This window comes from Leptodactylus fuscus, chromosome 8, assembly GCF_031893055.1.
Source record: "Leptodactylus fuscus isolate aLepFus1 chromosome 8, aLepFus1.hap2, whole genome shotgun sequence".
NCBI lineage: Eukaryota > Metazoa > Chordata > Amphibia > Anura > Leptodactylidae > Leptodactylus > Leptodactylus fuscus.
Window position 1 is genome coordinate 53,571,539 of NC_134272.1, and position 27,661 is coordinate 53,599,199.

The window sequence follows — 27,661 nt, forward strand, 5'->3', positions numbered from 1 at the left end:
TAGGGTTCCTGATCAGGGGACCCCCACATGCCAATAGGGATTTTAGTCAATTAATTTAAATAATTAAAGGGGTTTTCCAGCCTTATTAATTGATGATCTATCTTTATAATGGTGGTAGTCTAACACATAGGACCCTCCTGATCAGCTATTTGAAGAGACTGTGGTATTCAGGCAAACATTGTGGCCTCTACAACAAAATACCAAGCGTATTGTATTACATGGTATAGCGGTTATGCTTGGTATTACAGCTTAGCCTCATTTACTTGAAAGGTAAGGTAAGGGAGGTAAGGTAAGGTAAGGGAGCTAAAAACAAGCCATGTGAACAATGACCTATGAAGCCAAAGAGGCAATCACAGAGCGTTGCTACCACTTCAAACAGCTGATCCACTGGTCCTGGGTGTCAGACCCCCACCAATCTTCAATTGATGATCCGGCCTAAGGGTGTTATGTCAGTTAATACCCCCTTTAATTTCCAGGTTGATGAAACAATTCAGTAAACTCATTTTCTTAGTTGTTCTTGAATTCTGTATATAGCCATGTTCACCTTAAAATAGTTCCATATAAGAGTCAGAGAGATCATTCACCTGTTGCAGGTTTAAGTATTGGTCCACAAGTATATGTCCGTCAGCCGAGGATATTTTTGGGAATGTTACATTTATTGTGCCAGTCTTTTCAATACTTGCATTGTAGATTTTCTTTACCACATAAGAAATTTGGATACAGAGCATACTTTGCACTATAAGGTGCTTTCCGAAGGCATTTTGCTAATTCTTTGTCACATTTGCATAGTATTTTTTGGCAGAAATCTCTTGTGTAATCTGAAAAACAAAACAATTATTCAGTGTAGTAACAATAATCTTGCTGAAGTTGTGGTTTCCAACCACAAAGTATTTTCTTATATTTGCCAAAATTCATATTCTCCAGCACGTACAACTAGCAGCACAGGAGAAGCAGATATGGAGTCCATTGTAATAAGTGACTTATAATTGTGCATTTACAAAGGCTCGCCTGGGCTCACAGCTGTTCTGCTGGGCTGTTTTGTCTGATAAAATGACAACATGATGTACAATCTATAGGAGCTATCAGGCAACCTTTGTATTTGTCATACAATGTATCCACTGCTTCCATTATTTTTGTGGTTCCATGGTATGATGGAGAAGTACAATGAAAAAATTAGGTGACGTGTTTAATGGGAATGACCTACTTTGCTTCTTAGATATATCTGTACCAGGTTCAACATTCACAGAGTTTTACAAATTCCTGCAACTCCTCTCCCAACTGAGATCACTAAAACTGAACCCCACAGTGAAGCTATTTGTTTTCTGACAGACCCACAGAGCCCCCTCATATACAGAAATGGGAAAGGGGATTAAATATATCTTTTCCTATTCCTAGATGGATGCTGACTTACAAAATAACTGTATCTAGTACATCATGTGTCAGCCACCATGTCATATTACAATTTCCTTTATCGCTGGTACTATTCCCCTTTAAGCTTGCATAAATTGTTTCCAAGACATCCACCAAACTGCTGGAGAAATTGCAATCAAGTCAGCACTTTAGTCCACATATTTAGGGAGTGTCCACTTTTACTCCCACTCTGGACTTCACTTTCTAAGCTACTATATGAAGCTACAAAAATATATTTTACCCTAACTCCAGAATTATGTCTATTGAAACTGGGAATGGACTATATTCCATCCATTTATGTAGGATTGTGGTTTGTCATATACTATTTGCTACTCTTTCTTCGATTGCCTTAAAGGGTTCCTATCATTAAAGAGGACCTTTCATCAGATTGGCACAGGCAGTTTTATATACTGCTGGAAAGCTGACAGTGCACTGAATTCAGCACACTGTCGGCTTTCCCGATCTGTGCCCCGGGTAAAGCGCTATCGGTCCCGGTACCGTAGCGCTTTACAGTCAGAAGGGCGTTTCTGACAGTTAGCCAGGGACGCCCTTCTGCGTCGCGGTGCCTATCGCGCTGTACTGTGGAGCGGGGAGGAACGCCCCCTCCCGCTCCTGATAATAATCGTCTATGGACGAGCACTGTGAGCATAGGTGTCAAGTCTGAGAACATGAATCATATTAGAAATACTAATTTTTCCTTCCAATAAGTGCCTATAGTATTGAACAAAGGACTTTGAATCCAAGATGGAGCTTATTTCCTGTTTGCCATGCCTCTGGTGGAATTCTTTAGGTCCTAGGAGGTGGTGCCCAGCCGGATGTCAGAGGTCTGAAGCCAATGAGAGATGGACAACACTCAGGAATGCCAAAGATTCATTAACTCCTCCTTGTTTTGTCTCTTAAGTGTGTGTGAGCTTTGAATAAACGTCAGCAATGCTGTTGGGAAGGGCTGAGAAGAGCATCTAGCTGATATTGATACGGAAACTCAGTGTCTGTCTCATTCTTAGCAATTGTGCACAAATATGCTCATTAATTTGGACTGACTGATTGATCCAGGATATAGTCAATACGACTACGACATAGGGAGGGGGCGTTACTCCCCGCTCACACTGTACAACGCGATAGGTGCTGCTGGGCAGAAGGGCGGTCCTGGCTAACTGTCAGAAACGCCCTTCTGACTGTAAAACGATACGGTACCGGGACCGATAGCGCTTTACCCGGGGCACAGATCGGGAAAGCCAACAGTGCGCCGAATTCAGCGCACTGTCAGCTTTCCAGCAGTATATAAAACTGCCTGTGCCCCGGACCTTGAAAGGTCCTCTTTAAAAAGAAATTTTTTGTGACTAACACGTAGGAATAGCCTTAAGAAAGGCTATTCTTCTCCTACCTTTAGATGTCGTCTCCGTGTCTCCATTCGGTAAAAATCCTGGTTTTCATCGGTATGCAAATTAGTTCTCTCACAGCACTGGGGTGCTGCCTCCATCTTTTTCAGGAACGGGCTCTTCATGCGTCTTCTTCTGGTGCTGGGGGTCAAACTTCTAGACCTCGGGCCTCGGGCAGAGCCAACTGCACATGCCCGCAGCCACAAAAAAAATGATCACTTACACAATAAGTAAGCGGCCATTTTCTTGTGGCCTGTGGGCATGCGCAGTCAACTCGAAGTTGACTCTAGAAGTTTGACCCCCAGCGCCGAAAGAAGACGCGTGAAGAGCTTGTTCCTGAAGAGGATGGAGGCGGCGCTGGAGAGTTCTCTCGCAGAATTGGGGACGCCCCCCAGTGCTGTTTGAGTGCTGGGGACCGCCCCCAGTGCTGCGTGAGAACTCATTTGCATACCAACCAAAAACGGGATTTCTACCGAACGGCGGTACAGAAGAGAAATCTAAAGGTAGGAGAAGAATAGCCTTTCTTATGGCTATTCCGACGTGTTAGTTACAAAAAATTGCTTTTTAATTATAGAATCCCTCTAAATCGGTGATCTACAGATGTCCCCTCACTTCAAGGCTAATAATTAATATTCTTATGAACATATGTTTGCACTCAGCTAAAATAAGGGGAAAAAAATCTTTCAAAATTGGGATTGTCTGAGAGCTTCAGAATATACCACCATCTTGCATATGTAATTCTGTACAGATAAATGAATATGCATAAATTCTGATCCTGTACCCGTCTACCATTCCCTTCCCCCATGTTTCTCATCTGCATCTTTTTGCAATTTCCTTCTTTCCTTAGGCCCAGTTCACATCTGCTCATGGGTTTCCGTTTGGGGAGTCCTCTTGGGACCCCCCTGAAAACTAATCTGCATAGAAAGAGCGGTTACCTAAGAAAACTTGTGGACCCCATAGACTATAATGGGTCCGTGTGGTTTCCACACGAAAAATGCGAAGAGAAAAGTGCTACTTGCAGGACTTTGTCTCCGCATTTTTCATGCAGAGAGGGGAACGGAATGGCTTGAACACAGATCTGAACTAGGTCTTAGTCTTAGTTTGTTTTTGATGTAAATTTTAAAATAATACTTTTTATTACATGTATTATTTGGATGTAATCAATAATCAATAATAATCAATATTTCTGATTAAACAAAATTTCTAATAAACAACATTTCTGCTCTGAACAGGAGCCTCACTACTGTATGGCCTGCAATGTTCCTATGGTGGGGAGAGGAACTTTGGTGACAGTCAAGCCTGCAATTACTTGTCCATATACATAACCTTCACATCTTTAGACTGATGTTATGCTGGTGTGTCTATTTTGAGATCATCATTTTCCTTTGGACTGTTTTTTTTTTATGTATTTTGAAAACTAATTTGATTTGCATATTCTATACCCAGAGAGCGACTTAGTTTTTTCTGTCTTTCTGATCTGCTTACATCGGGCCCACAAGTATTGCTATCCTTAGGACAGATTTGTGACCCGGACGGCTGCCTAAGCTGTCCGGGCCCTGACCGGGCGTGTGGCTCCCCCCCTCTCTCCTCCTTTGTCCCCTCCCGGCGGCTGTTGCTGACCATTTACCTTCCGGCGCTGGGCGGGGACTTCCTTTCGGATCCCCGCCAGCGTCGGAGCAGGTCGCGTTTCCTGCAACTCCGATGGACTCGACAGCTCGTCAACAGCAGCTCATGGAGCTGCTGCAACAAAGGGTAAGGGACGAGGGGACGGCGTGGTTGGAGACGCTGCTCACTGCAAGCGGCGGCTCCAGCCTGCCTCCCGCTCCACCGCTGCCGCAGCGTGAGGCCTCTACCCGGCCTAGTAGGACGGCGAGGCCTCCCGTGCGGCTGTCCCCTGATGCGGCCCCCAGTAGCCGGAGCAGGGCTCCGGCGCGGGGGGTCGCGCGCTCAGTATCACGCGCCGCCCGGGCTCCTGCGCGAACCGGGCGGCGCGCGGCTTCCCTGTCTGGGGGTGTGGGCACCCGGGCTCGCGGGCGCCGCCAACCGGTCTCCGATTTGGCAGCCAGTGCCCCTCCCCCTCCTCCGGTCTCCAGTGATAGTGGCCCATCGGTCGCTAGGCCGGTGATGGGCCCCCCGCCCTCCTCCCAGCAAGTTTCAGGGAGTGCTCCCCCTATGGAAGCCTCCCAACAGGCCTTAGTTATAGCGCCCCCTGTGGGGCCTAGTGCGTCTGCTGCTGCAGTCCCTCCTGTGGCTCCCCCACCGCCGCCGGGTAGATTGGCGCGGTGGTTTGGGAGGGCAACTACCGCCCCTGCGGGGGCAGACAGTGCCGCACCAGCCCAGGATACGGCGGCTGGCATATCAGCTCATGTGTCTGCGCTGGCTCCGTTGCCGGCCGCAGCCTCCCCAATTTTGTTTCAGGAGAGTGAGGAGGAGTTCTTTGATGTAGAGTATGTGCCTGGGACTCCTCATGTTTTGCCACCTGGTCACTCCCGTTCCCTGTCTAGTCACGCGCCGGGGTCTGGGGCCAGCTCCTACAGGAGTTTTGGGCCTGAGGATGATGTGTCCATGCGTTCTGGGCGGTCTCGGCGGTATCGTAGTCGTTCTAGGTCGCGAAGTCGCCGGAGGCGACGTGGGTCTCGCTATAGCCGGCGTCGGTCGGAGTCTCGTTCGTCCTCCTCCTCACGTGATTCTCGTAGGTCCCGGCGTTCGCATTATAGCAGGAGTTCCAGGAGGCGGAGTGGGAGGAGAGAATATGGTTCCACCCAGGGCGTCTCAGTCGTGCCTGCTGTTGTGGTTCCTGAACCTCCTCCTGTTGTGGCTCCGTTGCCTCCACCCCTGGTCGCTTCGTCGCAGATCCCAGTGATTCCGGCTGGTGAGTTGTCCTGTTCACAGGCTTGGTCTTCGCAAACGCCACCTGCTGGTGGTGATGTATTGGATGTGTTAAAAGCAATGGTTAGTCAGTTGGAAGGTAGGGGGCAGTCACTTGCTTCTCCAGGGGCGGCTGGTTCGCAGCCTGAGCCGGTTCCCCCTCCTTCAGGTTTGAGATTCCGTGATTCTTATTTTTGTGCGGTGGCTCCGTTGGGTACCCATGTCTCAGCCGAGCTTCGCCATAAGATCACGGCTAATGAGTATATTGACATCTGGCTCTTGTTGTCCCCTGATCAGATGACAGTAGATAAGGGTTTGGTCGGGGTGACGATAAGAAGCCCAAAGTAGCCAAGACGTTTTCTAATTGGTTACAAGCTTTTGCTATTTATTCTTGTATATTGTGTCAGTCAGCGCCATCTTTGGCGGCTGATCTTTTCGTTTATTTGGAAACTATTTTTTGCTCACAAGCTCTATGGTGGAACGGCATGGTGGAGATACGACAAGGAGTTCCGGCGTAGGTTGGCGCTTCAGCCGGAAGTTGGTTGGGCCTCTAAGGCTACCGACATTTGGATTCAGCTGATGCTCTCGCCGAAGCCGGTTTCTTCTCCCTTTCCATCCGCGGCCGCTGGGGGAGCTGGTTCTCCCTCCGCGGCCGTTCGCAGACCAGGTGCCTGCTGGATGTTTAATGAAGGACACTGTCGTTTCTTCACCTCATGCCGTTTCAAGCATGAATGTTCGATTTGCGGAGGAGCACATTCCGCTCTGCGATGCGCTAAGCGCGGCAGAGCCGCCAAATCTGGTGCGGGTAAACCTGAGGACGCCGGTGAGCGCAGTAAGGATGCGCCCCTGGCTCGACAGGTACCCCAGGAGACAGGAAGCAGACCTGCTGTTTAATGGTTTTATGTTCGGTTTCTATATACCTCATGTTCCTAGTTGTTCTGTTATGTTTACCGATAATCTACGGTCTGTTCAGAAGGATTTAGTTGTGGCTCAGGCCAAAATTGATAAAGAGGTTGAGTTGGGCCGTTTAGCCGGTCCATTTGCACAACCCCCTTTTCCAAATTTTAGGGTGTCCCCGCTGGGTTTGGTCCCGAAGAAGGAGGCCGGCAAATACAGATTGATACATCACTTGTCCTTTCCTCCGGGTGAATCCGTGAATGATGGTATCCCGAAGGAGGAGACGGTGGTGTCCTATGTCTCTTTTGATAAAGCGGTCTCTTTGGTGGTCAATGCTGGCAGGGGTGCCCTTATGGCGAAATCGGATATCGAATCTGCGTTTCGTCTGTTGCCGGTACATCCCGATTGTTATCATCTTTTGGGTTGTCAGTTTGGGGGTTCCTTTTACTATGATATGTGTTTGCCCATGGGGTGCTCCATCTCTTGCCGGTATTTTGAGTTGTTTAGCACGTTTTTAGAGTGGGTGGTACGGCAGGAGACGGGGTCTCAATCGGTAATTCACTATTTAGATGACTTTCTTTTTGTTGGTCCTGCTTCTTCTCGTTTGTGTGAATACTTGCTTAATACCTTTCGTTTTTTCACAGGTTATTTTGGTGTTCCCCTCGCGCTTGACAAGACTGAGGGTCCGGTTTCGTCACTCTCCTTCTTGGGTATACTCATTGACTCGGACCGTATGATCCTTCAGCTCCCGCAGGACAAGTTGTCTCGCCTCCGTGCGGATGTGGATTTTTGCCTATCGGCCCGCAAGGTCCAGCTGTCCCGTTTGCAGTCATTGCTGGGGCAGCTGGCCTTTGCGTGTAGGATTTTTCCTATGGGGCATGTTTTTTCTCGCCGCCTGTCTATGGCCACGGCCGGGGTCCGCATGCCGCATCATTATGTGCGGATAACGAGTGTTTTGCGGGAGGACTTGAAGGTTTGGAAGTCCTTTCTCTTAGATTATACTGGCGTTTCTTGTTTCCCCGAGAAGGAGTTGTGCAATTCCGACTTTCAGCTTTTCACTGACGCTGCGGGTTCGTCGGGTTATGGAGCCGTTTTTGGTTCCCGCTGATCCGCTGCTCCATGGCCTCAAAGCTGGTTGTCCGCTGGTTTTACGCGTAATCTCACTTTGTTGGAGTTGTTTCCCATTGTAGTGGCTTTGGAGTTATGGGGCGCGGACATGGCGAACCAGCGAGTTTTGTTTTGGTGTGACAATGAGAGTGTGGTGTCTGTTATAAATAGCCTCTCGTCAAGCTCTTTGCCTATTTTGGCTTTGCTACGGCGTTTAGTCTTAAAATGTTTACAGTTTAATTTGGTTTTCAGGGCTCGCCATGTTCCGGGTGTTGATAATTCTGTTGCTGATTCTCTTTCTCGTTTTCAGTGGGAGCGCTTCAGAGACATGCACCCGAGAGCGGATTTGGTGGGCTGCCCGTGCCCTCCTTCGCTGTGGGACCTGGTTCTGCAGTCTTGAGCCCGTTATTGCAAGATTCCGTTACGCCGGCGACGTGGTCAGCGCATGGTAAGGCGTGGAATGAGTGGCTGTCCTTCGGTTCGCCGGAGAGATTGTTAGATCTTGACTGCTGTAGGGATTTAACGTTTGCTTACCTAGCTCGTTTGAGGTCAGATGCCGTGTCGGCTGCTACCGCGGCCAGAAGGTTGTCAGGTGTAGCCTTTGGGCTTAAGTTGTTGGGTTTCCCGGATGTGACGAAAGAGTTTGCTTTTCAGTTGATTTTGCGGGGTTGGAAGAAGGCAGCTCGCCCGATTGATAAACGTCGACCGGTTTCGTTTTTTCTGTTGCGTCGTCTGGTCGGGATATCTGAGTCGGTTTGTTCGTCCCCGTTTGAGGCTTTATTGTTGAGTTGCGCTTTTGTTTTAGCCTTTTTCGGGGCCTTGTGTGTGGGTGAATTAGTCGCCCCGTCTCGGCGAGCAGCGGGTGGGTTGGCTGCGGACGATGTGGTGTTGTTGCAGGATTCCATCCGTGTTCGGGTTAAGCGGTCTAAGACGGACCCATACGGGCAAGGTACGTGGTTGACTATCTCGCGTTTAGAAGGCCCCTTATGCCCCGTTGATCGGGTGCGTTGTTTTGTTGCGGTTCGCCCCTTGTCTAGCCAGTTTTTAGTTCATGCTGATGGCTCATTTTTTACTAGGTTCCAGTTCGAATCGTTGTTTAAGCGCTGTCTTTCCGCTTTAGGGGTCCCGTCTGAAGACTTTGGCACCCACTCTTTTCGCATTGGGGCAGCTACTGCGGCCGATGCGGCGGGCCTCACTGAGGAGGAAATTAAGCGTATTGGCCGCTGGCGGTCTAATTGTTATCGGTGTTACGTGCGCCCGGGTCTTCTCACGGCTTAGCCTTGTTTTTTCCCTTCTGTGGTTTTTGTGGTGGTTAGTGTTCCTTGAATAATCTTGAAGTATATAAAAAAAAAAAAAAAAAAAAAGCATTAACATTGTTTTCTATTTTAGGTCCGTATCCAGTGGTCTGGATTCTAGGACACTCGTACATCTATTGGGCGGCGCGGCGCGCTGCCATCCGGCCTGGAGGTTTGCAGCTTGGTTTTCAAGAAGCGGAGCTGCGCTGGCATGGAGTCAGAGGGATGAGTTGGTCGGAAATGTTGCCTCAGGTCGTCGAAATTGGAAGAACCTCCCAGGCCCCAGTGGTGCTGGTGTTTCATGCCGGGGGCAACGATTTGGGCGTGATACGCTTGTCCGAATTGATTTTGTTGATTAGATCTGATATTGACCGTTTCCCTGCCTTTTTTCAGGATGTTGTTATAGTGTGGTCCGAGATTGTTCCTCGGGCCAGATGGCGTGATGCTCGTGACCCAGCAGCTTTGGAGCGTGCAAGGCGCCTGCTCAATTTGCGTGTGTCGCGCCACGTGCGCTCCAGATCGGGAGTCGTGGTTCGGCACAGGCAGCTTGAAGGTGATAACAGGGCGCTGCTCCGGAGGGATGGTGTCCATCTGTCTGATATTGGCCTAGACATTTTCTTGTCTGGGCTTCAGGATGGCATCGAGCGGGCGCTCTTTATGCTCTTGGAGGGGGTTCGACCCCTTTGTAGGTTTACGTCGGGGTCCGGTGGCGGGTCCTTGCGCCTTTCCCCTCCCTTCCCCCTTCTGGTCATCGGCGGTAGAAGATGGAGCGCGTCACCCGTTGAACATCATACACATGCACACCGCAGGCGGTGGCGGGGCATTCCGGTGACGCGCTTGGTCCAAGAGTTAAGGGAAGGGGGATAGCAGGGCCTGCCGATGTGTTTATAGTTTAATAAAGCTGTGGCCGACCCCCACTACTTTATCATCCAAGAGCGTGTCAGAGTTTTTTATTGTATGTTGGGGTTTAACAGCCGTGGGAGGAGGTCCCCCCCCCCATTTTTGTTGGTACCACATTCCGCACAGTCTGTGACCCGGACGGCTGCCTAAGCTGTCCGGGTCCTGACCGGGCGTGTGGCTCCCCCCCTCTCTCCTCCTTTGTCCCCTCCCGGCGGCTGTTGCTGACCGGGGCGGGGTTTCCGGAGGAGGCGGGGTTTTCGCGGCCATTTACCTTCCGGCGCTGGGCGGGGACTTCCTTTTGGATCCCCGCCAGCGTCGGAGCAGGTCGCGTTTCCCTCCCACCCTCCCCACTGTTGGGGTTCTCTTTGTGTCGTTACGGTTGTTTATTATTTATTGGTTGTTGTTTCTTTGCTTTGTTATTTATTCCGGTTTATTTATTTTCAGGTGTCACAGCTTGCATGTTGGCGGGTCCTTGCGCCTTTCCCCTCCCTTCCCCCTTCTGGTCATCGGCGGTAGAAGATGGAGCGCGTCACCCGTTGAACATCATACACATGCACACCGCAGGCGGTGGCGGGGCATTCCGGTGACGCGCTTGGTCCAAGAGTTAAGGGGAGGGGGATAGCAGGGCCTGCCGATGTGTTTATAGTTTAATAAAGCTGTGGCCGACCCCCACTACTTTATCATCCAAGAGCGTGTCAGAGTTTTTTATTGTATGTTGGGGTTTAATAGCCGTGGGAGGAGGTCCCCCCCCCATTTTTGTTGGTACCACATTCCGCACGGTCATGAATATTTTTAACCTAGAGATTCCCTTTAGTCTAAGGGGGCGTTCACACTACCGTCGGTGTCCGACATGTAGTGTCCGCTCCTAGTGTCCGCTCAAAATCTGTCACGGACACTAGGAGCGGACACTAGATGTGTCCGTGACACCTGTCATTCACTTTAATGGGCATCGGGTGCGTTCTTTTGCACTCCGTGCCCGTCCTTTCCTGTCCGCAAGAGAAGATGTCCGACTTCTCAAGCGGACAGAAAAACCCTGCATGCAGGGTTCCTCTGTCCGCTTGAGAAGTCGGACATCTTCTCTTGCGGACAGGGAAGGACGGGCACGGAGTGCAAAAGAACGCACCCGATGCCCATTAAAGTGAATGACAGGTGTCACGGACACATCTAGTGTCCGCTCCTAGTGTCCGTGACAGATTTTGAGCGGACACTAGGAGCGGACACTACATGTCGGACACCGACGGTAGTGTGAAGGCTCCCTAAGGCCGCACATTGCAGAAATGCAGCTATTTTGTTGCAGATTTTGTTGCGTTTTTTTGAGCCAAAGTCAGGAGTGGATTGAGCAGAAGGGAGAAATATAAGAACTTCCTAAACATTTCACATTCTTTTTGTAGCCACTCTTGGCTTTGGCTCAAAAAACCACAGCAGAATCTGCAACAAAAAAAGCTGCATTTCCGCACCATGGGACTTTAGCCTTAAGATTTAGAAATGTCTACCCTTGTTCCTTCTTTTGGAATCGATTCCTTTTTGTGGTTGAAAAAATTATAGAAGTAATCTGCAATAGGTTTTATGGAAGAGGCGTTCTAGAGAACTGTATTTAACACTGGTCAATATTTCTTTAGCAACTTTTTCCCTATTGGTTTCAATGTGATACGCGCATATCACATTGAAACCAACAGGGAAAAAAGCAGCCCATTCATTTCAATGGGGAGCACTTGTATGCCGGCTCCCATTGAAATGAATGGGATCTGCTTTGTACGCGCTGATTCTGATCATGCTTTACGTTCAGAATCAGCTCAGCGTATACTTAGTGTGAATGCACCCTTATACTGCTTTGTCAGTTATTTTTGTATGGCCACATTGTAATGTAAAATCGCAACAACACAACTATTGCAATTATAGCCTTGGGAATATTTAGCTTAGATTTATTTTTTAAGGATTAAATGGCTTAGACGACTCAGCATAAAGTAGCATAACCTATTTATATCACAGCAAATAAAAATAATATGACGGTGAAAAGGGTAGAATATAAGGATATCCTAGTAGAGCCATATTTGTGGAAAACTACATGTTTCTCATCAAAATGAACTATAATTACAACAAGTGGTTTCCTTTGCCATGCACTAACCATACGGAAGAGCTTTTTATAAACAGTCCAGAGATCCATGTGTTTGCGAGTGGAGATAAAATTACTGGGACTGTAATTACTAATGTGTTATGAGCTCTATAGCCGAAATTTCCATGTGTTCACTTCAGCAAGGTCTCTCTGAACCTAATGACCGTTAAACAGGTTTAGTATGGAACTCCATATAGAGCTACTGAGTTGTTTGATATGTTCTGAGAATATTACTTAAAGGAGTTGTCATATGACTAAATATCAAATGACAGTTTTTCTAATGGAATAACTTAAAGAGGACCTTTCATCAGATCGGGCACAGGCAGTTCAATATACTGCTGGAAAGCTGACAGTGAGCTGAATTCAACGCACTGTTGGCTTTCCCGATCTGTGCCCCGGGTAAAGCGCTATCGGTCCTGGTACCGTAGCGCTTTACAGTCAGAAGGGCGTTTCTGACACTTAGCCAGGGACGCCCTTCTGCCCAGCAGCGCCTATCGCGCTGCACAGTGTGAGCGGGAAGGAACGCCCCTTCCCTCTGCTCACACAGCTCGTCCATATAGGAGTATTATCAGGAGAGGGAGGGGGAGTTCCTCCCCGCTCACACTGTACACCGCGATAGGCGCTGCTGGGCAGAAGGGCGTCCCTGGCTAAGTGTCAGAAACGCCCTTCTGACTGTAAAGCACTATGGTACCGGGACCGATAGCGCTTTACCCGGGGCACAGATCGGGAAAGCCGACAGTGCGCTGAATTCAGTGCACTGTCAGCTTTCCAGCAGTATATAGAACTGCCTGTGCCCGATCTGATGAAAGGTCCTCTTTAAGAAATGCTTCTGTGTCTAGTTATTGCTTTTACATAGTTGTTATGGCACCCTCTGGTTTTCTTTTATCTTCCTTCTCAGAACGTCTAACTAATGTGTGCTTTGCGTGTCATTTCTATTTGCTGGTCTGCTCAATAGCGCTCCTTATAAGAGGACCCCGGTGGTCGAATTGAGCTCCAGAGCATGTGCAAGGATTGTCATTTCAAGTATTAGTTTTGAGAAAGAATTAAAAGGACAATGGGGGATCCATATCTGTCATACAGTGGCGTAACTAGGAATGGAGAGGCCCCGTTGCGAGCCGTTGACATGGCCCAACCCCCCCCGTACTGATGCCGAAGACCCTGACTGATCCCCCTCCCCTCCTCATTCCTTCACGTACTATTATGCCCCATAGTTGACCCTGCACACAGTATTATGCCCCATACTGACCCCTTTACACGGTATTATGCCCCATATTGGCCCCTGCACACAGTATTATTTCCCCTAGTGGCCCCTGAACACTGTATTGTGCCCCGTAGTGGACCCTGCACACAGTATTATGCCCCATTGTAGACATCCATGAACAATTATTATACTCAGAGACCCAGGGGAGGGTATAAACATAAAAACCACTGTTATTTACCTATCCCTGGCTCTGGTGCAGTCCCTGCTGATGTCGGCCAACTTCAATAACGTATGGGACGTCACTTGACCCAGGCCTGCGTTGCGACGTGTAAGGACGCAGGTTCCGGCCATGTGACGTCAGGGACGTCACACAAGTTGGTGTTAGGATGGGGTCCCGCAGGTTTTCATTCCGGCGCACAGAGCCACCTGCGGGTCAATCCAGCTCTCGCCCTCGGCGTTGGACGGTGAGGTGTGTGGAGTCTAAGTCCAGCGTTCGGCCTACTGAGCATGCTCGGACTTTTTGGAGACGCTCAGAGGCTAAGTCCCATTCTCCCCTACTGAGAATGCTCGGACTTTTTGGAGACGCTCAGAGGCTAAGTCCCATTCTCCCCTACTGAGCACGCTCGGACTTTTTGGAGACGCTCAGAGGCTAAGTCCCATTCTCCCCCTACTGAGCATGCTCAGACCTTTTGGAGGCGCTCAGAGGCTAAGTCCCATTCGGCCCATACTGAGCATGTCCGGTGAAGTTATGGCCACCGCCAATGTGAGCGGGGACTTGCCTTTATATGGTGTGTGCCGACACCCGCCAGGTGCTCACACTTTGACTATTACTTGGAGACAGGAGGTCAGGGTAGGTTCCTGTGAAAGGCAGGTTGTCAGTTCAGGGGTTCTAGTGTAGGATTCCTGGGTTCTGCCGGTAGGGACCTTAATAGCCTGTTTGTACTGTCCAGTAATATTGTAGCTCCAAAGCAGTAGCGGCTGTCACACCCTAATGTCCCGGGTCCTGTGGCAGCCACTACCACTGCTACCCCGATAGTTATGCCCCTGTAGCCATATAGTCTTTTCTTCACTCAGGGCAAACGTTCAATTCACTGCCCTTATTTTGCATCTTAATACATTAAATTAGCTTGTTGGTGCTCCCCCTGACAACCAGCACCTGGTGCACATGACCTTGCTAGCTTCCACTGGCTATGCCCTTGTACGGTGACTCCGTCCCACAGCTCAACCACTGCCTGTTCTCTAGAAACCTTACATTATAACAGCTTGCACTTTTTCTTACCACATTTTATGGAGTGATCAACACATTTCCACTTATAGTTATTGCTCTTAGGAAAGCAACCATAATGTTCTGCGTATCCATAGCAGCAATCATGTTTATAGCAGCACCTAAAAAAAGAGACAATGTTATTCAGATATGTAAAATGGTTGTCACATTCGCAAAAACAAAAAAACACTAGGGTATAAAGTAACAGGATGTAGGGGTCTAAGGGGCAGTGCCCCAGTGAGCTGATGGCTTACTCTTGCATAGTCCTATGGAATATACTCTTTTTGAAGCTGTTTGCGCGGCCATAGTAGTTATAGAAGAGTTCACGACATAGAAATTCACAAAAAACTGATACTGATTGTGGAAAGTTTTGATTGCTGGGTATGTTGGAGCGCAAGTAAACAAGTATGTTTGCTAACAGCAATGAATGCTGATGTGATAACTGCTTGTACCACAGCCAAACCCATCTTGTTAAGGGTTTATTACAATGACTGACTTATCTATAAATATATCCAGCTGAGAAATCCAGGGGTCAGGAGTGGTTATGCTACATTTCAATGTGTTTCAGTTTTTATAGACTATAAACTTTGACTGGTGGATAGCTATCTCTCCCAATCCACATATGCATGCACATTCTTGTGGTCTCAATGGGGAGAGAGGAGTTATGATAGGTTCACACTAGCATTTGGGTTTCCCAAACCACTAAAAAAGCAGTTAGCTGCAGAAACCCGTGCACCCCATAGATTAAAATGGGGTCAACCTGGTTTGCACTGGAAAAATGCAAAGAGAAAAGTCCTACATGCAGGACTTTTCTCTCTGCATTTTTCAAGTGGAATGGGACATGGAGTCCCCTAGTGTGAACCTATCCTAAGCTGCTGAACAGTCACCTCTGGTGGAAGCTTATCTACCCTAGGAACAAAAGGAGCAGCCATGTTGATATTCATCCATGCCATCCATGTTCAGTCTCTCTGAAATCAGTGCAGAGGTCACTCTACCACATAAGAAGATCCCAGTAATATAAAACTATGTTTTCTAACAGGTACCTTGAAGACGAGATTCTACAGAATGCAAATTTGCCTGTTATTCAGCTTTGGAGCTCTATTTTTACATAAATCTCTATTTATATGCTAATTAGGGGAAAAGTGCTTTGCCTGGGAATTTGCTGAGACTGAAGTGAAGGCAAGATAAGACACCCCCCTATCACGTCCCCCTAATTTGCATATGAATACAACTGTGATTTACATGAAAGTGGGCCCCCAAAGCTGAATAACAGAGATATATTTGGAAATAGTGGAAAACAAGTTATAAGGGTATAACCAATTTACTGCTGACTCCCTTTCATGCCAATCACTGTCCACCATAACAACTATAAAACAAATTATATTCAATATTTAAGCTAGCTATTAAATTACCAGTCTGTCTTGTCTTTTGGTATTCCATGTCCCCCAAGGCCACAGTAACATCCATATCCAAGATACAACAGGGAAGACCTGTCAGTTCCACATTGAATGGCTCCAGCTAATTCGAAGATCCCTCTCTTCTGCCGTATCCGGGTGCTGTCTTGATCACCATTCAGACCTGCAGTAGAGGAGGATTTGATGTTTGTTACCGATGATCCTAATGAACTACACTATAGAATGGTATTTCCTATTTTATCAAACTTTCGCTAGGTTCACACCTGCATTTGGGTTTCTGTTCAAGCGGACCTGAAAAACGGAAATCCAATCTGCTTAAAAAGCGATTACTCGTGGATCCCATAGACTATAATAGCGTCTTCGGAATTTCTGTCTGTAAAATGGGGAGAGAAAAGATCTGTTTTGTCTCTCCACATTTCTCAAGCTGATTCAGGGATGGAAACCGCAAATAGACTCCAGGCACAAGTGTGAACCTAATCTTTCTACATGAGAATTTCCGACTGATCAGTAAAATAATCTTACTTTGCAAAGAGACATACCGGTACTTTACCTCGCCACCTCTCCTAATATATGTGTCCTCTGCAATCAGTTGGCATGTTTTTTTTGTTTTTTTTTTACCATTGCTGTTGTCCCCATGCCTTTTAGGATGGAATTATGATGGTTACTTACTTTTGCAGAAACTGCATAAATTTCATAAAATGTTTGATTAATTCATATAAAATTGGATAGTTTAGTGTTGGATAGACATTTTTGTTTGTGAAGCATTTTTTAAATAAAAAAATCAGTATCTTGTATTAATATGGAAGATGGCTGGACAGAATAGGCAGCAGCCTATGACATCACTGTAGCATGGGGTTTAAAGGGGCTTTATCACTGGATTTTAGCTTTTTTAGATAAACATATGCCTGAATAGCCTTTAAAAAAGCTTTTCAAGCCCTGCTAATTGTTTGTTAAAAGACCCCCATTTTAATGAATTACCTTTCTTGTCTGATGTTCTTGAGTTCATGTTCCAGGGAGTCCAAGAGGTGCAAAGGTGTTTCCTCCATGAAGAGGCACCTAGAGCAATACCGGGTTTTGCTCATGTTGAACAACCGCAAGGGCAGTCCCCCTTGGATGGCCAATATGATGCATGGCTTGAGAGTACATTGGATATTAATGAATAGGCAGCAGTGCTCATGGTGTTACCCCATAGTGATGCCCTGGAAATATGAGTTGGACATCCCCTTTCGTTGCTAAGAATATTATCAATATTTAAATCCTGAAAATCCCCTTTAATGTGCTAATAATTTGTGATGATTTCTGAGCAGAGATGGGAAATTGGGGGATTACCTGCCTGCTTTTGTTTTTCACAATATACTATTTACATTTGATTTGTTAGTACATATCTGTTCTTATCACACTAGTTCCTGATTCCCTGATAACAGGAACCTTTGAAGTTGTATTGTTAGTATGTTAACCACTAAGAGAATGTTAGTACATTACTATTACAGTAAAATGAAACCTTGGAATGACGTTATTACATGGACAATGCATTACTGGAAGGCTTTTATTACATTGGTATTCTATTCATGGATAAGTCCGATGAATAATAGTTAGGGAGCGACTTCTAAAAAAAAAATGTGGCTATTACACATACTTGAGTTAATAAAAATGGAAAGCTTTGAATGAGAGAAATGTAAAATATGATAGACAAATAGATCAATGAAGTGTATACCATAGGCAAAATATACAAAGAGTAATACAATTATCAATAGCAATAACATAGTCCAGGTGATCGGACAAATGTTAGGACCATTGTTCATCTCCTCTATCAGGGTCTCTACCTACTACTTCTATACTTATGTATATAGGAGACCAGGTAATGTGAGACTGGAAAGTAGTAACTGAAAAGACAACTTAGATCAGACATACAATGGAGCTATTATTCTGCTACACTAGAGAGTTTGCCCATGCCCATAGTAGTAATGCATTGCACCATTGTTCTACTTTACATCTGTTATACAGTATTACATTTATAGTAAAAGGTATTAAATAACTATATCGTATTTGATATCCTGTGAATAAAGTGCAACTGGTGGACCAAAGTGGGTCGCCTGTGGCATGACCGAAGCTAAATTTGTGATATATTTTACCTAGTACATTCATAAATTTATTTTTGCTGTCTGTAAATACTTAGCACTAATATGCACTATTAGATAATATCACAAGATGCACCAGATTTATCACAGTGGTTTGGATAATAAATCTGGAATATCTTTAGCCTCTATAGTCTAAACTTTGAGATAATTTTAGTTCAAATTAGATGTTAAAAGTTGTTCCAAGATGCTCCAGAAATGCGCCAAAGACGTGCCACGTTTATGCCAATGCCTAGTCATAACCACAATAGTAAATCTTGGGCATTATATGCTCAAGTAGCCCTGAGTAACTCTAATGATCAGTTAACAATAACTCCTAGCATGAAGCTTACATTAAACTTCTACTTAGTTTAGTCCACAGCAGTCTCCATTCTGGTCTGATCTTAGACTTTGCCTCCTGACAGACGAGCCTCCTGCAGAACCAGCGTTGATTGGCCGAATGCTGTACTCTGTATGGAATTTAGCCAATCAATGCTGGTCAATGCATTCCTATGGGAAAAAGTCAGCTCGCGCATATTGGAAGCTGACAGGGATCCCGACCAGATAGAGCCCCAAAGAGCTGTGTGAGTGACATTCCCACCTAAATAAAAGTAACCCCTAGCTAACCCTGCCAGTACATCTGTCCCTATCTCACAGTCACATAGTTCACAGTCTCAAATTAACCGAATGTTAAATCCACCATTCGTATAAATTGGAGGTCACCTGATTTAGCCAGCCAATTACTTTTTCCAATTTTTTTTGATGCCTCCATTGTCGTAGTTCCTATCCCACTTCCCCTGCGCAGTTATTGGTGCAAAAAAAGCGCCAGGGAAGGTGGGAGGGGATACAAATTGTTAGTGCGTTTGCCTCGTGGTATTCAATTGGAATCGAATACCTCGAACGGCCTGATATTCGATTGAATATCTATTCGATCAAACAGTGTTCGCTCATCTCTACTCATAATACTTAACCCTAACAGAGGTATTAAAGAAAATCACTGTGAAGGGTGACTTAAATACTTCAGAAACCTCAACTTTGCACACCTATGTATAACATTCCTATATCTAAATTTCTCATTCTCTAGAATTGGTGGAACAGGACCTTAAATACTTGAATAATAACTCCACAATAAAAGCAGAATAACAGACATTGGTCCTTAAGTTACAAAAAGCTTTAATCCAATGGGATAAAATACACAAAACAAATACACAAAGCGTTTTGGGCATATAGCCCTTTCTCAAGTGTGCATACTACATATATGCCTGAAAGGCGTCATATGCTTGTGTATTTATCCTGTATTGTGTATTTATTTTATTTAAAGGGGTTTTTTTTTTGGAAACTAAGGAAGGTCCAATGCCTGTTATTGTGCTCACTTTGGAATTACTATTCAGTATTCCCACATTTTTTCACTTGCCATTTGCAGCGTATAGTGTAACACATGCGCTGAAGAGCTAAACGGTTGCTCTCAAGGTCTGTGACCACTGAGGATAAAGAATATTTTGATATGATGTTGTGAACTCATCGCAGCTTCCTAAGGTGAACATTGAATCTTTAGTTTCACTTAATACATTGGTCGCATATAACAGTATTACACTATTAGTGCTTGGCGCTGTCTTTATTCTATTTCCTTAAATACATGGATGCGCACAAAGTGAGTTATTGGGAAGTCAAATCAAATCAAATCAAAAAAGCTTTATTGGCACGTCCGAATAGATATTTGGCATTGCCAAAGCTAGTAAAGTGTGTGTGTGGGGGGGGGGGGAGTTGGACTCGGGTGGGTGAGTGGTGGGGGTGGGGTGGGTGGTTTGGGGTATAACAGTCCATGGAGTTTCATCTTCCTCTTTGTTGGTGACTGCTATATGGGGAGGTGGGGGTGGGTGGGGTGGGGTGGGGGTGGGGCGGGTGTATTGGGATAAATATAACAGTCCGTGGAGTCTCATCTTCCTCTTAGTTGGTGACCGCTATATGGGAGGGGGGGGGGCGGGTGTAAAGACTAAGGGAACTGTAGGATTTGTTTGAGGAACTGGGCATCATGATTGAACCATCTTGTAATAATAAGACAATTACATACAAGCAGACATCTTGAGCCTATGTTATATTGCAGACAGTGAAAATGCAACAAAGAACTTTGCACTACTACAGTAGCAAAATCCTACACCCAAGCTAAGATACACAAGGAGACGCCTTCTGAAATAGTCTTGAATTCAGCGCACTGTTTGCTTTCCAGCAGTATATGGAACTGCCTGTGGCCAATCTGATGAAAGGTCCTCTTTAAGTAGACATTATGGCTACATCATTTGTGTGTCTTTTCAGGCTGCTTGATCTGGACAACTGCTTTGACTTTATTTGCTGTCAAGCCATGTGTAGCCTCCAGCGGAAACCAGAGGATTAAATTGCCCATAGTAAAACGGAATCAAGCTTGTTACTTCCATGACAAAACCCTACATCTCGTACTGAAATGAATGGTACACCAAGTCACATCTTCCTGTGTGGTTTCTCAATGTGCTGTGTCTCTGCCAGCAACCATCTTTGCGCTAAATTGGTAATACCCACATCCCACCTGCTAGGAAGTTTAACCGTGAATGCACTTGTCATCTGTATATGAGCCAAAAGACAAAACAGATTTACTAATTCTGTTTTTAGACTGAGGAAAATGTTTGTTCTCGTACCGTGTTAGCCAGTGGGTAGGAAATATATAAATTGTGTTGAAGGTTTACATTGTTTCTACCAATAACTAATAATCCTCTACCCCCCCCCCCCCCTCCTTCCTTCTAGAATTCTATCCCTATGTGCCCTTTTGTATATAAATATGCATCCTTCAGAAATGGTCTTTAAATTTAGTTGAGAAAGGAGCCGAGAGTTCCAAAACGTTGTAATGTGTCATCATTATTAGTTAGCCATTAAAAAGGTATCAACTACTGAAGACTATCAAGTTTTTAGACTGGGTAATCTTCTACTGCACCAGATTTATCACAGTGACAATGGACAATAAATTGGGTGTCCCTTTAGACTGTCTAAGTTTATAGCAACTATTAGTAGGTTTCTGCTGCAAAAGAAATTTGCTCTACAGTTTTAAGGCACATTGTCCCCTTTTAAGCTCCACTCACTTTGTTGAAGTATAAGAAATGTCTATAATATATATGATGCTCAGCATATAGGTAAATTGAGACATTTCTTTTCTCACATTACATTCAGTATTTGGCACATTCTGAAATATAGTATGACAAATTACGGTAATGGGAATTTATGGGAAACCCCATACACACACAGCAGAATTTCTTTTTACAATGGCAATGGTTGACGCTTGTCACCCTCTAATGTCCCGGGCCCTGTGGCAGTCGCTACCACTGCTACCCTGGTAGTTACGCCCCTGATTACAATGTAGATGGGAGAAACCAGGCAATTCTCATGAATCACTGTATGTGTTTTTATTAAAAATTTTACAGGTGACTCAAGCCTTCAACACACAATGATACTGTAAAAGTGAGCTTGACAATTTCCCAGGATCTTTTCTACCTTGGTAGGCGATGTACCCTTTTAATTTTTTTTTTTACCTATATATTACTTATTATATTCATGTTAATCATGTTGACTCTATTGCTTCACATCCATGATCGCATGTAACTTTATATACCTGTAACTGTATTTTTAACCTCTCACTTCTATTTATACCCTTCTGTTTCTCTTCCTCCACTGTTCTCTCTCTCAAATCCTGTGTCACGCATTAGCTTTTGCCTTTTATGGATTAAGATACTGCATCATGAAACCTGAATATGTGTGCTTACCCTTAACCCCTTCCCGCCGATGGCACTTTTTGACTTCCTGACCAAGCTCAATTTTTCAAAACTGACATGTGTCACTTTATGTGGCAATAACGTTAACTGATTTGCATAAGAAGATAACACATTTTTCTTGAAATTGGCTGCATTGATCTCAACACAAAAGGTATGTCTACGATAGCCTTTCTAAAGGCTATATGAAAATATGCTTAGTTAAAAATTAAAAATCCCAATGATAGAATCCCTTTAAGGATAACAATGATTGGATTGCTGGAATAAGAAACACACATAACAAAATTGTATTCTTTTAACTTATCTGTCTTTCTACCAGTCTGTCTCACTCTCCATTGTTCTCTATCTCACTCCTAAGCCCTGTGTCTCTTTCTCATGAGGTTAAGGACACATGTTCAGGATTTCAAATGCAGTTTCAGGAAGGGGCCCCCGTGTAGCGTAAACGCTGTGATTTTACCACGGTGGAAACACTGCAGTAAAAAACATGGTGTTATACACTACCTGCAAAGTGGATTCTGGCTAATCCCATCCACACAATGCAGAAAAATATCTGCAGCGGACATACTGCGTTTTCAAATACCGTTGTGTTTTTGGAAATCACAGCATATCAAGGAAACTCTGGCGTTTTCCATATAGGTATAATCGAAGCAGAAAGTCTGCAGAAGAAATCTCTGTGGACTCTCTGTGAAAAGCGTTATGGGGAAAACTACAATGCGTTTCCACAGTGGTTTTTCTCGCAGGACTTTTAGGTTGTTGCTCGCTATGTGGAGCCTTAGCGGTAAAAGCAAAAAGTATCATCAGTCCTTCTTTTTTTTATGATCCATACAAAAGTTCAGAGGTAACAGACACTACTGGGCCTCATAAAATATAAGATAAGATAAGATAATCCTTTAATAGTCCCACCTTGGGGAAATTTCAGCGTGTTACAGCAGCATAGTAATACAGATACAGGATAATACAGAGTAATATGTTACAGACGTAGACACAGATAAGCTGAGAAGAGAAGATATACTAGGAGTCCATGGCAGCTAAGGAAAAAACAGAAGAGAAAGAGGAAGACCTCATGGTCATCCTCATAATCATTAGTTCTCTGTGCGGAGAGCTCTTCGTTTGGTCTGATGTAGATTATACAGCCTGGTCGCGGTTGGAAGGAAGGACCTGCAATAGCGCTCCTTCTCACACTTGGGGTGAAGCAGACGGTCGCTTACAGTGCTGCCAAGTCCCATCAGGGTCCCATACATGGGGTGGGATTTGTTCCCCCGCATGGAGGTCACCACAGACAGTATCCTTCTGTCACCCACCACCTGTACTGGGTCCAAGGGGCTCCCCAGGACAGAGCTGGCCCTCCTGATCAGCCTGTCAAGTCTATTTCTGTCCCTGGTTGATATACTGCTTCCCCAGCAGGCCACACCGAAAAAGATGGCTGAGGCAACCACAGAGTTGAAGAAGGCCCTAAGAAGTGTCCCCTGGACTCCGAAGGCCCTCAGCCTCCTGAGCAGGTAGAGTCTGCTGTGGCCCTTTCTGTGCAGCGCCTCCAGGTGATCAGCCCAGTCTAGTTTATTATTGAGGAGCACGCCCAGGTACTTATAGGTCCTGACTATCTCAATACATGTTCCTTGGATCTCCACCGGGGTCGGAGCACCTCTCCGTTTACTAAAGTCCACCACCATCTCCTTGGTCTTCCCAGCATTAATCCTGAGCTGGTTCTGCTGGCACCATTCAACAAAATCCCGGTTTAAGTCTCTGTATTCCCTATCATCGCCATCAGTGATAAGGCCGACTATAGCAGAGTCATCGGAGTACTTCTGTAAGTAACAGCTGGATGAGTTGTGCCTGAAGTCAGCAGTGTACAGTGTGAAGAGGAATGGGGCAAGAACTGTACCTTGAGGTGCCCCCGTACTACAGATCACAGTGTCAGACACACAGCCCTGGGCTCTCACATACTGAGGGCGGTTTGTCAGGTAGTCTAGGATCCAGTTGGACAGGTGATGGTCCACACCACCAAGGTTCAGCTTCTCCCTCAGTAGCCCTGGCTGAATGGTGTTGAACGCACTGGAGAAATCAAAGAACATTATTCTCACAGTGTTCCCGGGTTTCTCCAGGTGAGAGAGAGCTCTGTGAAGAAGGTGGATGATGGCGTCATCTACCCCAATGCCTGGCCGGTAGGCAAACTGGAGGGGGTCCAGAGCGGAGCTCACTAGGGGGCGTAGGTGTGTCAGGACCAGTCTCTCTAGGACCTTCATTAGGTGTGATGTCAGTGCTACAGGTCGGTAGTCATTGTAGCCCATCGGGTTGGGTTTCTTTGGGACTGGTACCACGCAAGATGTTTTCCACAGTTGAGGTACCACCCCCAGCTTCAGGCTCATATTGTACATGTGCGTTATAATACCACACAGCTGGTCACTGCACATTTTAAGAACTCTTGCGCTTATACCATCAGGTCCCCCCGCTTTGTTCGCTCTAATATTCTTCATTTCCTTACACACCTGAGACTCCTGCAGGATCAGATAGTCAGATTGCAGTTGACCGCAGGTCGGTGGGGGTTGGGTCTTGGTGTGTGAGGGGAGGGCGGTTAGCTGACATGCTGGTGGAGGGAGCATTTGCTTGGAGTCGAATCTATTGAAGAATAGATTAAGCTCGTTAAGCCACTTCCTGTCCCCTACTGTTCGGTGCCTTGTCTTTTCCTTGTGTCCTGAAATTGCCTTAAGGCTGTCCCACACCTCAGAGATTCTACCCTCCCCCATCTGTAGCTCCATCTTCCGTCTGTAGTTGGCTTTCCCTTCCCTGATCAATTGTCTCAGCTGTTTCTGAACCGCCCCTAGGCCATCTTTGTCCCCAGACCTAAAAATTCTCTTTTTTTGCTTGAGGAGAGTTTTAATCTCAGAGTTAATCCATGGTTTGTTATTGGAGAAACACCTCACCTTCCTAGTTGGTACCGTGCTGTCCACACAGAAATTAATGTAGTCCGTTATGCAATGTGTGAGTCCCTCAATGTCCTCTGGAAATGAGTCTTGAAACACTTCCCATAAAGTTATATCAAAGCAGTCCCTTAGAGACTCGACACTTCCCTCTGACCAAATCTTCACGGTACGGGTAACCGCCGGTTCTCTGCGCACCAGTGGAATGTATGTGGGTCGCAGATGTACCAGGTTGTGATCTGATCTGCCTAGGGGTGGTAGGGCAGATGAGTTATATGCATCCCTTACATTGGCAAAGAGCAAGTCCAGCGTCTTGTTGTCTCTTGTATGGCAGGTTACATACTGTGTGAAGCCTGGTAGAGTGGATGCTGAGACATGGTTGAAGTCTCCAGACACTAGGAGCAGAGCATGGGGGTGAGATGATTGCAGCTCACTCACAACAGCATGGAGGACTTCACAGGCAGCGTCAGCTTTAGCAGAGGGGGGGACATAGGCAGCTAGTACAATAACATGTGATAGTTCCCTTGGCAGGTAAAAAGGTCTCATGCCCACGGCTAGCAGTTCAATATCCTTTCCACACAATTGTTTCTTAACCACAATATGTCCTGGATTACACCATCTCTCATTGACAAATATTGCAATTCCTCCGCCTATTCGCTTACCGCTCTCCAGTGTTCTGTCCGCCCGAAGAAGTTTGAAGCCCTCCACGGAGGCAAGTATGTCCGGAGTGATTTCAGTAAGCCAAGTCTCTGTAAACAGCATCATACTGCACTCACGAAACTCCTGTTGATGTCTGGTCAGTGCTGTCAGTTCATCCATCACTATATATACCACTATTATATATGTCACAAGGTAGGAAATTACAAATTTTGCATTGGGGCCAAGGTAAACCTCTGGATCTACACCTGATTTTGGCTTCGCAAACTACATTAACCTGAAAATGTGTCCTAACCTGGTGTCATACTCTGGGTCTGATTTATCAAGACCAGCATATTCCGCGTCAGTCTTCATAGTCCCTACCCTGGCAGAGTTTGCACCTAGTTAATGATAGGAGTGCATGCTTGAATTGGAACCGATCCCTGCCCCAAGCCACTGGTAAAAACCACAGAATTAATTCACAACAGGTCACTTTGTACTGTGTTTTTTCCACATTATGCGGCTACCACCAACTGGTAGTTCTTCTGCTACTGTAAAGCACAGCTAACTCCCTGCAAGTATACTGCATGTAAGTCCAGTTCTATTGTCTGTCCAAAAAATTAAAAAAAAACCAAAACAAAACACTATCTACACAGAGAAAGCACTGCACATTTTCATTTTGCTCTATGGACAATTGGTAATATATAGAAACTTACCAATATATAAGAGACCTGAATACAGGGGTGTAACAAGTAACCAATGGGCCCCATAGCAAAACTTGTAATGGCGTCCTATTCTACTATAACCAGTAGCAGGTTCAGAACGTGAAATGTGTGCTATTATTTTGGTCTCTTTGACACTATAAATAACTGATTTTACAGTGCAGGGAAAACACACAGTGACATCATTTTACAGTACTGGGATAATAAACACAGTGATGTCACCACAGTATTGGGATAAACACACATTGATGTCACGGTATAGGGAAACAAAGTGATTTCATAGTACAAGGATAATGCACATAGTGATGTCACAGTATAGGGAAAATAAACATAGTGATGTCATGGTATAGGGATAATAAACAGTGATTTTATAGTAAAGGGATAATTCACAAATTGATGTCACGGTATAGGGATAATAAACACAGTGATTTCATAGTATAGGGATAATGCACACAGTGATGTCACGATATAGGGATAATAAACATAGTGACATCATGGTATAGGGATATTAATGCACACAGTGAGGCCATAGTATAGGGATAATAAACATAGTAATATCATGGTATAGGGATAATAAACTGTGATTTTATAGTACAGGGATAATACACACAGTGATGTCACAGTACAGGGATAATATACATAGTAATATCATAACACAGGGAAATGTACACACAAAAGGTCACTGTGTGCACTGTAACGTCACAGCATATGAACAAAGTAATTATAATGATATAAAGTAATGGAGATTGGAGACACCTTCAGTTTTCCACATCTCTTTCCATTATCCATAGCTATCACTAATTGCACTTAGTGGAAATGGGCACCTTTAGTTGTTGGGCCCCATAGCAGCTGTTATGTCTGATACCCTGGTAGTATGCCCATACGTGCACATGGAAATAAAACTTCTTTCCTTAAGTTTACTGCTTAGCGAAAGAATTGTTAAACCAGTGATATAGTAGTTAATTATTGTTTACATGTATAGGAAAAGAATAAACCCCTAACAATAAGCTGCATTATCCCAAATTACACCTTAAATCTGCAGAATTGCCAGTCTGTAAAGATATGTTAGAAAATATTACTGTAGATATGGAACCCTCTCATAAATTCTTTTATAGATTGATTTTTTAAAAAAATAGCTGATAAGACTATGTGAAGTCATGCTCATAAAATAAGTAAAATATAATCTAACAACACTCACAGCCACACAGGAAAAACATGAGGAGGATTTCAAGCTCCATGGGTGAAGCACCAGGGTGATGTTGTCTTTCTGAAGTTCTTCTATGCTTATGAGCTCATTATCCTTGAAGTCTCTTATAGATGATAACTCCTCACTTCCCTCTACAGTCTGTTACATGTCTCCTCAGACACAGCCTGCTTCAGTCTCTTCCTGTGTGTGTCCTGGCTGCTGGCACCCCTGGCAGGTGGCCCAGGAATTCCAGGAGTTTAACATAGAACATGGGTTGCTGAAAGTACCCTTTGTGTCCTGTAAGTAACCTCGGTCCTTAGATGTCTTAATAAATGGTGTAAGAATTTTATGCATTTAAAAGTTAGTAAAAATGGCAAAAAGATTATAAATTGACATAATAAAATTGGTGGAATTCACTTGCAATGTTGGACACTTTTCCTTACTC

At 45.3% G+C, this 27,661-nt stretch overlaps 2 protein-coding genes across 2 annotated transcripts in view; one reads left to right on the forward strand and one right to left on the reverse strand.

Moving 5' to 3' along the window:
• Nucleotides 1–27,661, forward strand: part of LITAF (lipopolysaccharide induced TNF factor) — a 329,531-nt gene that overhangs the window by 7,913 nt on the left and 293,957 nt on the right. The gene's annotated exons all lie outside the window — the stretch shown is intronic.
• On the reverse strand, nt 442–27,427 carry PLA2G10 (phospholipase A2 group X). The gene is made up of 4 exons (XM_075285804.1): nt 27,229–27,427; nt 15,847–16,012; nt 14,450–14,556; nt 442–818 (listed from the first exon to the last, which is right to left on the reverse strand). Exons 1-4 carry the CDS (start codon nt 27,266–27,268, stop codon nt 673–675), a joined length of 459 nt encoding a protein of 152 aa, XP_075141905.1. The 5' UTR covers nt 27,269–27,427; the 3' UTR covers nt 442–672.

Bases quoted from the DNA above. Each gene is read 5' to 3' on its own strand.
- PLA2G10 (XM_075285804.1), bottom strand. From the start codon at position 27,268: ATGGAGCTTGAAATCCTCCTCATGTTTTTCCTGTGTGGCT. The intron at 16,013-27,228 runs GTGAGTGTTGTT...CCTCTACTGCAG, and splicing joins CATGTTTTTCCTGTGTGGCT to GTCTGAATGGTGATCAAGAC. The intron at 819-14,449 runs GTAAGAAAAAGT...TTTGTTTTTCAG, and splicing joins TGATCACTCCATAAAATGTG to ATTACACAAGAGATTTCTGC.